A 12,869-nucleotide genomic window follows, 5' to 3' on the forward strand; every position below is an offset into this window, starting at 1 on the left:
TTCTTTTAATTGACCAGCTCCAAATTAATTGGAAGCACATCTGAGAAATGAAAGGCACTGTGACAAAGATGTGCAGGGGAGGACTCCTGTCTTCTTTCATCCTTATCTCATACATTGCTTTGACAACTTCAATGACTCTTGATTTGACTGAGCTGAGAAATAAAGTTTCAAAGCTCAAGGTGAATCCCAGGGGGAATCTGTGGGCAACGGGTAAGTTAAAAATTACACTGCTGAATGATTGTTTCTTTGTTCTGTTTGAAAATGCAATATTTACAGAGAGTTTGCATGTTTCATTTAATAAGGACATTTCATGGGCAAGAAGAGCATTGTGGATAGTTCCTTTGTGAATTCTGCCTTTGAGAATATAAAAGATACAGCTGAAGGCAGAGATGTGAGACCTCTGCACGGAGTGGAAGACCTGCAGGCGCTCCTCATCCATATTCTGAAAACTGCCCAACAAACACAAGGAGAGCAGGCACTAGACAGGTGAGTTATGTATTATTACTCAGTCTAATACCGCTGTTAATCCTTCCATTGTACAGCTTTCTGTGTTTTTCTCATGCATTTAGAGAAGAAGGACATCCAGTTCGATCAGTTGTTGCGTGACATCCTGCTGATGAAGAGGGTTTCTGCTCTTGTGAAAATCAGCTAAATTATGTTTTGTTTTTTGTCTAACATAACACGTATATGTTGGCAAGTGAGAAACACTTCTGTTGTTTTACTTTATATTGTCTATGACTTTATTAAAAGCGCAGAGAATGTATTGGAAGTCTGTGTTTTCATCTATGTTCAAGTCACATTCGCACACACACAGTACCTTCAGATAATCAAGTTTCTGGCGCCCCCTGCCGGTCGGTAAGGGGAAAAACCGCTTTTAGTTAACATATCCGGGTGAAAGTGGCAACGTGCTTTTTATCACATCCCAGGGTAGTTTGAGTGGCAACTAGCCCCAGTTATGCCCCTAATAGTGATGTGTGGTTATCCCTGTAGTGGTAAGTCACGAAGGGCAGAAGAGCTGAAGGTGTATTTTGAAGAAAGCACAGAAAGAAAGGTTCATATTGTTGGAGACGGAAGCCTGGGCGTTGAGAAAAACACTGTTTACGCAGGCAAGTAAGCTTAGCACGCCTTCATTAGTGTGCTTCTTAAAGCTTTTCAGCTTCCAGGGCTTTCAGTCTTACTTGGCATATTTTTGTATGTTATTAGCCACATAATACTGAGGTAACATCACCGGCCTTACACGAAGCTTAGCCGGGGGAATAAACAACAGAGGCAGGAGTGCTTATTCAGCGTTTGCGCTTATCGATGCTTGGGGCGGCTTTAAAGTTCATGACAATTACAACTGTGTTCGCCTGCTTTATGAGCGCTACTATTCAATTAATTTTACTTATTTAGCGTTAGCAGCAGTAGTAGTTAGTAGTAGAGACAGTCCAGTAATCTCTTATGAACAGGCACCTGGCGAAGGTGGGGAAGAAGGATTGCTCTTTAACAGTAAGAGACCCTACAAAACCAGTTAAAGAAGGGGCAACCATCGAGGATGATTGGTTGGAGGCTAGAGGAAAGAAAGGAGACTATTAGCAACAAATAGAACAAAAGTTAATTTCATTCTGTAGTAGCATATAAATGCATAGGGAGTGAAAGGGGCATCAAGTCGATGTGCTTACTGCATAGTAGAAAATCCCTCAGCAGCAGCTATATTCCTAAGAGATTGGATCCAAGCCTGACTATAGGATTTGTCATAAGTGGAAGTTTTCAGGCTAATTTGAAAAGTAGAGAGAGTGTCCTGTAAGCCAAACTGGGAGCTGGTTCCACAGCAGAGTTGCCTGATAGCGCCCATTCTACTTTTACAAACCCCTGAAATCACATGTAAGCGGAAACTGCTAGTAATAGAGTAGTATGGTACTAGGAATGGGAAATATATCATGACATTTCAAAAAACACTTGCGATTATGAGATTTATTATGATGTAGGGGGGGGGATTCCTAAATGAGTAACTGAAGGGCAGTTTCAATTCTCCTTCTCCAATGAGCTGCTGTTATTGATGACACACTCCCTAATTTGAAGAGCAATGGTACAATGGCAGCAGCATTATTGTGCAAAAGTAATAACACAGCAACAGATACAGTGACACAGCATAAGTCATAAGCCTGGGTAGTGTTTTCCCTGCAAATTTTAAGTATAAAGTAGTTGCTTAATACTTTAGTTTAACAATAACGCGTGCAGCCGGCCATGCTCAGTGAAGTCATTTTATTTACTTCTGGGTCTAACATAACCAGCTGATTGTATCTCCTCCTTTATAGACTGGTGGTTAAAAAAAAAAAAAAAAAAAAACCTGGGTTTTTTGCTTCAAGCTGCAAGTTTGTGTCCACAGTTAGTGACAACAGTTTTCTTGGATATTTTGAAAAGTACACTGCTTTGCTGAAAGTTGTTGACTCAACTCCCTTTTTAGCTACCAAATGACCATCAGAGGCTCTTGCTCTCACAAATGCCTGGGCTTGTCTCGTTGTGTGCATTAGGGAATTTAAGCAGGATGTTGCTATAGCAACTACATAATAATATGATACTTTGATATTCATATTATTATTGTGGGTGATATGACATGGCACATCACTTGGACCTGATCATTTTAACTGTGTTACTGTTACATTGCTATTATGCTTTTAGAATTAAACATTTTGTTTTTCAAAATTTTAGTTCTTTATTATTTCCGTAATTGTTAACATGACTAAGGAGACTGTTTGCTTCAACTGGGCAGACTTCTGCATTTACTTAATTTTACTGGAAATGTTTCAGATTCCCAAAAGGAGAAAACTGTCAGAGCGTCTCTGAAAGCTGAAGTGGAGAGGTGAGTGTTTAAAAATCTGTTGTAGGAGCTGATGTTGCACAAAACCCACACATATTTTAATGCTAATTCTTTTTTTGGTTTTTCTGGGGTTTTTTTTTTTTTTTTTAGGAAAGTCAACAAGGATGACATTGTTATTCTAGACTCATTAAATTACATAAAAGGTAAGTCTTACTACTTATTCTGTAATTGTCACAGTTACATTAAATATTGTGATTTGTAGTTTAAAATTTAAATATGTTACAGGCTACCGCTATGAACTGTTCTGCCTCATCAAACATGCACAGACTCCACACTGCTTGGTAAGTAGACAATTAAACATACATTTTGAAAAAATGTTACCTTCATATGCAATCGTGGTATGTTTGCGGGTTTTCTTTGTTAAGGTCTACAGTTTGACGTCCCATGAAGAGAGCTCATTATGGAACACAAACAGAGATGCTGCTGATGAGTACAGTCAGGACATGTGAGTGAGAAGCCTCAGTATGAGAGCACGACTCTTACCTTACCTGCACTGTTGCATGTCTTTTTTGTTTTTATTTTTATTTTTTTTGCAAACTGTCTCACATGCATTTGGTGTTTTGAAGCTTTGACGCATTAGTTCAGCGATTTGAAGCTCCGGATTCCAGAAACCGATGGGACAGCCCTCTCTTCACTATTCTGAAAGATGACACACTTCCAGTTGAAGCCATTTCTGATGCGCTTTTCAAAAGAAAAGCACCCCCACCGAACCAGTCTACTCAGAGTGTAAGTCTAAGGCTACGTCCACACTAGCCCGGATAGATTTGAAAACGGCGTTTTCGTCTGAAAATGCTCCGCATCCACACTTTCGCTTTCAGTCATTTTCACAGAGTTGTCCGTCCACGTTGAAACGGCCCGAAAACGCTTACGTTCCAGTACTGCGCATGCTTGAAACAAAAGACAATTCGACTTGCCTCATTTCTGTCTGCCGTTTATTTACTTTCCGGCTCCTTGAAACGTCGCGGCAAAATGTCGAGGAGAAGCACCGAGTTTTTTAAACGGACTAACAATGAGGTGGAGTTGTTGCTGAGGGTAACACAAAAGTACAAAGTTGCAAAAGCGAGTGAGAATTAAAGAATTTGAAGAAAAGCTGTCTGAAGCATGTGCAAACTGATAGTAATCTTTAATAGGGCTGTCAAAATTGAGAGCAAACAAAGCAACCGCTGTATAATGCCCTCCGCTAACTTAGTTTAATTGGTCACTTGACTGCATCACATGACTAAAATGTGTCATCGTTTTCCAAATGGCTCCGTTTTCGCTGTCCACACTGCGACGCGACAGCACCGTTTTCAAATGTATGCATTTTCGAGACTCAGTGTGGACGGGAGGCCAAAACGGAGAGAAAACGATGCATTTTCAAACGAAAGCACATTAGTGTGGACATAGCCTAAGAGACACTAGTTACAATCAGTCTGGAAATCTACAATATTTACTGCATGCATGTGTTTTGTTTTTTTTTGTCTGATTGTGAAGGAAACCTATTTTCTTTTCTTCTCTGTAGCAACCACTGTCATCAGCAAACTTTTTATACGAGTTGGACAAGATCACTCAAGATGTCTTGATGGTATGTTTTTTTTTGTTTGTTTGTTTGTTTTTTCTAGTTTCACATCATTTACTGGTCATTCAGGTAGTTTCCCATGATATTTTTTTCACTGAGCTGGACTGCTTTTTGAGTTATGTCATATTCTAAGTGAAATATGACAGAAGAGTCTTTTTCAGAAAAATGTTTACAAATCCTTTGTTGGGGTATCAACATTCCTCTGCATAATGTAGACTTTGTTCTATGACTCAGAAGGTATTACATGTATTTACAGCTTTATACGTTACATCACCAGCCAAGATGCAATTATGAGTGAAGCGCTGATGAGGTATTTATCTTGGCACACAATAATAGCCCGGTTCAGGTTCAGGTACAGGTTACTGTTCTGCAGTCGTGAGTCATCCATCCTCACATGCAAACACATGCAAATGGACAACAAATGCGCATAGTGCAAAATATGAAATTAAATAACAGCTAATTCTAATTAATTTTGGTTATCACGTAGCCCTTGAAAGTGACATAGCTGTTCCTGTGAAGTAATGACTGCTCGAACAAAGCTGTTAATTAAACCTTGTCGGTCTATTACATTCACCTTGCAAAGGGTGTGAGTCGTCAAGAAAAAGTGAACCAGCCAACCGCTGCAGGCTTCCTAGGTGCAGGGGCTCTAAGTTCAGCTGTGGTTCACCAGTCAGCCTGTTAGATGACTGAACAGTTCGATTCGTTTACAGATAAGTATCCAGACCACAAGCCCAAAGAAAGAGATAAATCGGATTAAACAAAAGAACGATAAAATAAACCCATCGCAGTTTTATCAATGTGGAAACCAGAAAGCCTTCTCAAACGGGAGACTCGCTGGTGCACACAGCTTCAAAGACATTCATAACACTGAACTTCAACAGTCTGACCCTTAATAGATGTGACATTGTGTTTATGAGTGCATCTAAAATCAGTGATCATATTTTTTGCTTGCCTCATTTTATTCACTTTTGTCAATCACGTTGAACTGGTTTTCAGCATGAGTAACATCAGTTTAGCATGAGGTAAAGTGAATGGGGTCAAGCACATGCTCAGTGGGCCTTAAAATCTCTGATTTCACCATTGTTTCCAAATATTTACACTACAACTGATTTGAGGGGAACCGGTCTAAAGTCGTTAAAAGTTTGGGGATAACTACATTTGGCATTAGGCATTTAAACTATATGAATGGGTACTTGCTGTTTATAAAGATTTGTTTAAAACACAATAAAATCACAGGACTCAGATGTTGAGCTCAAGATTTGAGTAAATGCCCACAAATATTATTAGGTCAGTGAGATTTTTTCACAGTCATGGAGTGAAAATCTACATCCTGCGATCAATGTTAAAGTACTGACTGTGGCTGTGTGAAATTCCTGGATCTCAATGCTAAAATCCAAAGTGTTGAAAGGATTATAAAAACAATCGACAGCTTTAGCTGTTAACTGCTGACTGTCCAACGTTTAATAAAAAATGAATGCACCCCTGCACGTTGTAAGTGTGGGAATTTCTGTCTGCCATTCATGACATGAGCATGGCATGATTACCAAAACAAGGCAACAGAGTAAAAACATATAAATCAGCAAAAAAAATCAATAATAAAAAATAACCTCCTCTTTGTCTTTGTTTTGAGCTCATGTATTTGTTAGCATGCCACATGTTGCACTTCCTTCTTTTTGCGATTTCACACAGATCACGACGTTCTGTTGCACAATATCTGCAAAAGTTTCCAGCAAAATAAATTAAGAGGAGTAAATACTTCTCTAATTCTGATTCATTGTTCCTTATACTCTTTGTAGAGATCCCTTTTTTAAAAATTCATTTTTATATGTGTGTTTGATAAATGTAATTAAATGTTTTCAGGCGATTTTTAACGCCCAGAAGACGAGCGTTCCCGGGGATCTTATCGCAGTTCCAGGAGCTTCGGAAAAGATATCCTTTTTTAAACACAACTTGCGTGTGCCCAGTTATTTTGAACACACAATTTTGATTAATATTTTCACATTAAACAGATTTTTGTAGTTCCGTGTGGGACGTCTGTCATATTTAATGACTGTGTGAAATGCTAATTTTCGTTTACCTCCCGGGGTTAATCACCTCCCCTCAATAGCGGGGGGGACAACACTGTTCTATCTGAAAGCATTAGATGAGGAGGTGGAGGAATGTGTGGCCATCACATGACTTAAAAGAAAGGTAGATCTACTAAGCAATGTTAAAGGTCTTGTCTGTAATTGCATGCTGTGGGATGTGTGGTGGGGAGAAACCAAATTATATTTGTGGATTTTCATTGGTTGCAGGACTGTGAAGCACCTTCTCAGAACCAGCCACTTTGATTTTCTTCTTTGAAGATGTTGGTCCAAGCACAGCATAACTTAAAAGCACATCATCTTCTGTTCTGGCCAACCTTTAATAAAATGGGCATAATCTGAATTTGAAATGATGCCAGCAACATTCAGTACAGGTTATTTCGTCCTGTTGTCCTGCTCAAAGCTTTAAATGCAATACTGGGGCTTGGAGATAATTTGGGCTTCTGTTAGGTTCTACCTGTGGTATTTTTCTTGTTCCTTAACTCGCTGTTAAACATTGAGCTCACCAGAAATGTCAACATGGCAGAGCTGCGGAAATTACGGCGCCAGTTCATCAGCTACACCAAGCTGCACCCGACAGAAAACACGGGACAAATTGCTAATATGTTTGTTCAGTATTTAAATAAGAGTCTGCACTGACAGTGTGTAGTGTTTGGGGTTTTTTTTTTTTTTGGGGGGCGGGGGTTGCAGTTGTTCTGTGACAAATAAATGTATTTAACAAAAACATCCTGTTTTTGCTGTTCTTGGTTATATTTTTAAATTTGTGTACTTTCTAGGACCTTTTTGGCCTTCCTCACCATATGGGATTTGCTCAGTCTTGGCAAAACCCCAAATAGCTTCAATGTTAGTCCAAGCAGATCAAGAATTTATTTTCTTGACCTACCTGGACTTAAAAATGAACCTATTTTGCATTTCACCTACTTGGACTAGGTATCTTGCGCCAGTTTTTAAGAGCAAGGGTCATGTGTAGTAACTACAGAGGAATAAGCCACATTATGAAGCTATGGAAAAGAGTTGAAGCTAGTTTAAGTAATCAGTGAGCAGCAGTATGGCTTCATGCTGAGAAAGAGGACTAGAGATGCCATGTTTTCTTTAGGAGTTTTAACAGAGAAGTATAAAGAAGTTAAGGAGTTGGCACTGTGTCTTTGTGGGCCTAGAGACAGCATATCCTCCAGAGAACTAAGGAAAAGAGAATCTAACTATTGAACTTTTTTGTTTGATTTTCTTCCTCTTTGAAACTCAAAGAGGCCACCCAAGCACATGAGAAAGCACATGATGTCCTCTATTTAGTACATCTGGACTTAGTAGGGTAGCTCAAATAAGTCAGACACTTCACACCTCCTCTATTCACCCTGCTCACTCCCCCCCACCCCCAACAACAGCATCCAATACACACTCAACACAAGGCTCCAGCCTGTCTCTCTCAACCACCCAGGTTAGGAGGGAACTGAGGAGGATTAATGGCAAGAAGGCAGCGGGTCCAGGTGGCATCAGCTCGAGGGTCGTCAGGTCCTGCGCGGACCAACTGTGTGGGGTGATGGAGCACCTCTTCAACCTGAGCCTGAGGTTGGGAAGAGTCCCACAGCTCTGGAAAACCTGTGTTGTACCAGTGCCAAAGACTTCACGCCCCAAGGACCTCAACAGCTACAGGCCGGTGGCTCTGACATCCCACCTGATGAAGACCCTGGAGCGGTTGGTCCTGGCTCAGCTTCGGCGCCTAATAAGCTCATCACTGGACCCACTTCAGTTTGCCTACCAGCCTGGCATTGGAGCGGATGATGCCGTCATTCACCTCCTACATCGTTCCCTCGCTCACCTGGAGACCGCTGGAAGCACTGTGAGAATCATGTTCTTTGATTTCTCCAGTGCCTTCAACACCATTCTTCCCTCGGTTCTAAAGGACAAGCTGGTGAACTCTGGAGTGGACCATCACCTCACTACCTGGATCCTGGACTACCTCACCGACCGACCACAGTATGTGAGGACTCAGGGCTGTGTGTCGGACAGGGTCGTCTGCAGTACGGGGGCCCCACAGGGAACGGTTCTGGCTCCGTTCCTCTTCACCATCTACACTGCAGACTTCTCCCACAATTCCACCCAGTGCTTCCTGCAGAAGTTCTCTGATGACTCTGCAATAGTCGGCCTCATCACTGATGGGGACGACAAGGAGTACAGAGGTCTGACCCAAGACTTTGTGGACTGGTGCCAGCTGAACTACCTCCAGATCAACGCCAGTAAAACCAAGGAACTGGTGGTAGACTTCCGCAGGCACAAGCATTCTCCACTGCAACCACTGAACATCCAAGGTATGGACATTGAGGCTGTGGACAGCTACAGGTACCTTGGTGTTCATCTGAACAATAGACTGGACTGGACTCATAACTCAGACGCCCTCTACAGGAAAGGGCAGAGCAGGCTGTACCTGCTGCGGAGACTCAGGTCGTTTGGAGTGGAGGGCCCACTCCTGAAGAAATTCTATGACTCTGTTGTGGCTTCTGCTATCTTTTATGGCGTGGTCTGCTGGGGCGGCAGCATCTCTGCTGGGGACAGGAAGAGACTGAACAGGGTGATCCGAAGGGCCAGCTCTGTTCTAGGATGCCCTCTGGACCCAGTGGAGGTGGTGAGTGACAGGAGAACGGCGGCTAAGCTGTCATCCCTGATGGACAACATCTCCCACCCCATGCAGCAGACTGTGACAGCACTGAGCAGCTCCTTCAGTGGGAGACTGCGGCACCCACGGTGTGGGACGGAGAGATTTCGCAGGTCTTTCCTCCCCACTGCTGTCAGACTCCATAATAAAGACTTTAACTGATCAAGCACACACATCCATACATATGCAATAATACTAAGTGCAATAATCCTTTCTGTCATCGTTGTATTTTTACTCAGTTGTATATAGTATTTGTATTTGTATTCTATTTTTATCTTATTGTATATTTATTTTATTTTATTCTACTGTATATAGTATTTTATTTTATTCTATTCTGTACAGTTGTGTACTGTATTTATTCTTATTGTATTCTAATTTTTGCCTCATAACTTTTGCACTGTCCACTTCCTGCTGTGACAAAACAAATTTCCCACGTGTGGGACTAATAAAGGTTATCTTATCTTATCTTATCTTATCTTATCTTACAAGATATATCGTGGCTTGCAAAAGTATTCGGCCCCCTTGAACTTTTCTACATTTTGTGACATTACAGCCACAAACATGAATCAATTTTAATTTGAATTCCACGTGAAAGACCAATACAAAGTGGTGTACACGTGAGAAGTGGAACGAAAATCATACGATTCCAAACATTTTTACAAATAACTGCAAATAGGAGTGAAAGATGGGGGTGAGATACATCAGGAATCTGATGCCCTCTTCTTTGCAATATTAATGAACAGGCTGGCAGATGAGGTCACTCAGGAGTCTCAGGACTATCGTGTTTGCAGACAGCATTGTGATTTGTAGTATAAGTAGGGAAAGAGTGGAAGAGACTGTGAAGAGGTGGAGGTATGCTATGGAGAGAGGAGGAATGAAGGTCAGTAGAAGTAAATGGGGGAAACATCCAAAGCAAAAGAGGTGAAGAAGAGAGTGTGGGCAGGGTGGAGCAGGTGGAGATAAGTGTTAGGGGTGATCTCTAACAGAGGGCTAGCAAGAAGGCTGAAAGGGAAGGTTTAGATCACATAACCTGACCAGTATTTCTATACCAGTGAAAGCCTACTTAAAATGCTTTATGTATGAGGGACAGGCAAGAGTTAAACAAGGCATGATGAGAAAGAACTGATCTGCCAGAAAGTCTATTTTATTAATGTGGAAACCGCTTACTATAGAGCAGGCAGGGTAGAGTGGATGGGGGTGACTGTCAAGGATGATTCATGACAGAAGGGTAACAGCAAGAGTGAAAGGCATTGTTTACAAGGTGGTAGTGAGACCTGCTATGATGTAAGGTGTCACTAACAAAAAGGAGGATGAGCTAGAGATGGCAGAGCTGAAAATATTCACTGGGAGTGACTGAGATGGACAAGATTAGAAATGAGTAGTCTGGAGACAAAGAGAGACAAGCCCTTATAGATTGGTATAGTGTATAGATTGGACAAAGGGTGTTGAATATGGAGCAGTAAGGTAAGAGGAAGAGATCAGAGAAGATTTATGAATGATGGGATGGTAAATGGCTCGCATTTGTTTAGCGCTTTACTTAGTCCCTAAGGACCCCAAAGCGCTTTACACTACATTCAGTCATTCACACACGGCAAGCTACATTGTAGCCACAGTTACACCGACAGAGGCGAGGCAGCCAAACACTGGTGCCGCCGGCCCCTCTGACCACCACCAGTAGGCAAACATGGGGTTATTATCTTGCCCAAGGATATCTGGCATGCAGCCAGGAGGCAGCCTGAGATCAAACCACTGACCTTCTGATTAGTGGCTGACCTGCTCTGCCATCTGAGCTACAGCCCCCTCCCTATGGTATGGGGTGTGACACAGGAGGGAGATGGAGGAAGATTATCCAGTTTGGCGATCCCTAGAAGAACACGTCAATGATTTTTTCCACAAAGTTCCACAAAAGGAATGCAGGAGTCCTTTTCCTTTTTTTAATGACTTAAAATTACTGGCATATTCAAATCAATATACCTTTAAGGAGTTAGAGCTCTGCGCTTTCAGGGATGGATTAGCCTGAATTCCCTCAGTCATGTTTTTTTCTTTCTTTCTTTTTTATGTCTTTAACTCAGCGTGACTAGTTTGACAAACAGTACATTTCTTGTTTATGAACTCTGTTTTCCCTTGTGAAGTTTGGAAGGCTGAGTAAGGCTCTTTCAAAGGTTTTAAATTATGTAAGACGATTACCAGAAAACCCAGACCCCTCCCTACAGGAAGTTTCTTGCAATTATAAGTGATTACTGGAGCTTCACCACAGTATTGAATGAGTGATTATATGCCAGCTTTTATTTACTTTTTATTCCATTTAATAATGAATGAAACAAAAGAGTCAGATTCTTTGTAAATAAAATGTTTTTTATTGAATTCAAAAATTCAACAAATTCATTTAACACGGTTCATTGAGAATATACACACACATATATATTTAGATATTTATATATATACACTGCCAAAGAGTGCGGAGACAGCAAGGGCCCCACATAGAGAAAGCAGTAATTAAAGGATTGGGCATTAAAAGAGTGTTGCAGTGCTAACAATGCCACATAAAAAAACAGGCTTTATTGACAGAACAGTTCTTATTTGCTTTTCAGTTCATTTTTTTTCTTCAAAGGGGCAGCAGTGCCAAAAATTCTGTCCCAGTGGCTGAAGAAAGGAGCATAGTTGGTGCTCGGCCTCTGGTGGTGCATGTCATGAGCTGGTGCTCCACCCAGCAGCCCCAAAGGCACCAGGTGGTTCAAGGTCCACGGCAAGTCATAGCCTATGTGGTCTTCAACAGACATCCAGATGCTAAAAACTGTAATGCACCATGTGGTCAGCGGGTGACAGTTTAGAAGAATTGGATCACAATTGCTCCAGAATCCCACCGTCATCAGCTCTGGGATGCTGAGCCGCTCACTTGACCATGAGAAAGGTGCTATGTATTCATGGTGGACTGCATGGATCCAGCGGTAAAGCTGAGGATGCTTATGATGAATGAAATGCCAAATAAAGTACTGAGTGTCAAAGAGGAGCAGTACAGCCAGCATATCAATAAACAGTTCATATACTGTGGGAGCATCTCGTGGCAGTGGTGGTGCAGGCATAATGAAAATACTGATTATTACAGCTGGTAAAACAAAGAAGATGTGGTTATAAAAAGTGACCATGAAGTTGTCACCCATCATTTTCAAAGTTGGCTTCCTGTTTGGTTGGATCTTGTACTGATGGAATAAAGGCACCTTTTCTCCCAAGAGGTCCAGCACAGAAAAAGGTAAGCTGAAGAAAAAATAGCTAGAAAAGGCGAGTAGGACGGGGAAAAATGGGGATGAGATGAGAGGCATATAGTGAAAAAGTAAATAATCCCAGAATGGCTGCAGAAGAGGGTCTGAGCTCCTGCAAGGCAAGAACTGCAGGTAAGGTTCAGCGATGTTCAGCATCTTGGTGTGATACCAATGAAGGCTGCTTGTGATGCAAGTCTTATGATCCAAGACAAGGTTCTGCCTTATATAGAGGTGTTTAACTGGAGGGGCTTTGCTCGCAGTCACACCACCACCTCGCCCCCCCCCCCCCCCAAGCAGCTTAATGTACAAAAAATGCCATGTCAATGCCAAAGGGAACACCAACGGTTCAATGAATGCAAGAAAAGAAAGCAAAACAGCTTTTTGTAAATGTTCCAAGCTTTTTGGTGTCCCAGTTTGGAGAATATCTCCTCATCTCACAATAAGCTGATTGTTTTCT

At 41.6% G+C, this 12,869-nt stretch overlaps 2 protein-coding genes across 2 annotated transcripts; one reads left to right on the forward strand and one right to left on the reverse strand.

Annotated features, from left to right (window-relative positions):
• Positions 1-867: 867 nt before the first annotated feature.
• Positions 868-7,819, forward strand: kti12 (KTI12 chromatin associated homolog). The gene is made up of 9 exons (XM_086298640.1): positions 868-1,106; positions 2,791-2,842; positions 2,951-3,003; positions 3,086-3,141; positions 3,226-3,305; positions 3,427-3,586; positions 4,362-4,424; positions 6,279-6,347; positions 6,998-7,819. Exons 1-9 carry the CDS (start codon positions 956-958, stop codon positions 7,139-7,141), a joined length of 828 nt encoding a protein of 275 aa, XP_086154766.1. The 5' UTR covers positions 868-955; the 3' UTR covers positions 7,142-7,819.
• A 3,744-nt stretch (positions 7,820-11,563) lies between these two features.
• Positions 11,564-12,583, reverse strand: ch25hl1.1 (cholesterol 25-hydroxylase like 1, tandem duplicate 1). Its single transcript, XM_086302367.1, has one exon. It carries the CDS (start codon positions 12,566-12,568, stop codon positions 11,729-11,731), a length of 840 nt encoding a protein of 279 aa, XP_086158493.1. The 5' UTR covers positions 12,569-12,583; the 3' UTR covers positions 11,564-11,728.
• Positions 12,584-12,869: the final 286 nt, after the last annotated feature.

Source organism: Aulonocara sp. 'chitande type north' Nkhata Bay, linkage group LG7 (assembly GCF_057382095.1).
Source record: "Aulonocara sp. 'chitande type north' Nkhata Bay isolate Kocher_YH1m ecotype deep benthic linkage group LG7, A_spYH_male_GT1.1, whole genome shotgun sequence".
Lineage (NCBI taxonomy): Eukaryota > Metazoa > Chordata > Actinopteri > Cichliformes > Cichlidae > Aulonocara > Aulonocara sp. 'chitande type north' Nkhata Bay.

Bases quoted from the DNA above. Each gene is read 5' to 3' on its own strand.
- kti12 (XM_086298640.1), top strand. From the start codon at position 956: ATGCCCCTAATAGTGATGTGTGGTTATCCCTGTAGTGGTAAGTCACGA. The intron at 3,142-3,225 runs GTAAGTAGACAA...TTCTTTGTTAAG, and splicing joins CACAGACTCCACACTGCTTG to GTCTACAGTTTGACGTCCCA. The intron at 3,306-3,426 runs GTGAGTGAGAAG...GGTGTTTTGAAG, and splicing joins GATGAGTACAGTCAGGACAT to CTTTGACGCATTAGTTCAGC.
- ch25hl1.1 (XM_086302367.1), bottom strand. From the start codon at position 12,568: ATGCTGAACATCGCTGAACCTTACCTGCAGTTCTTGCCTTGCAGGAGC.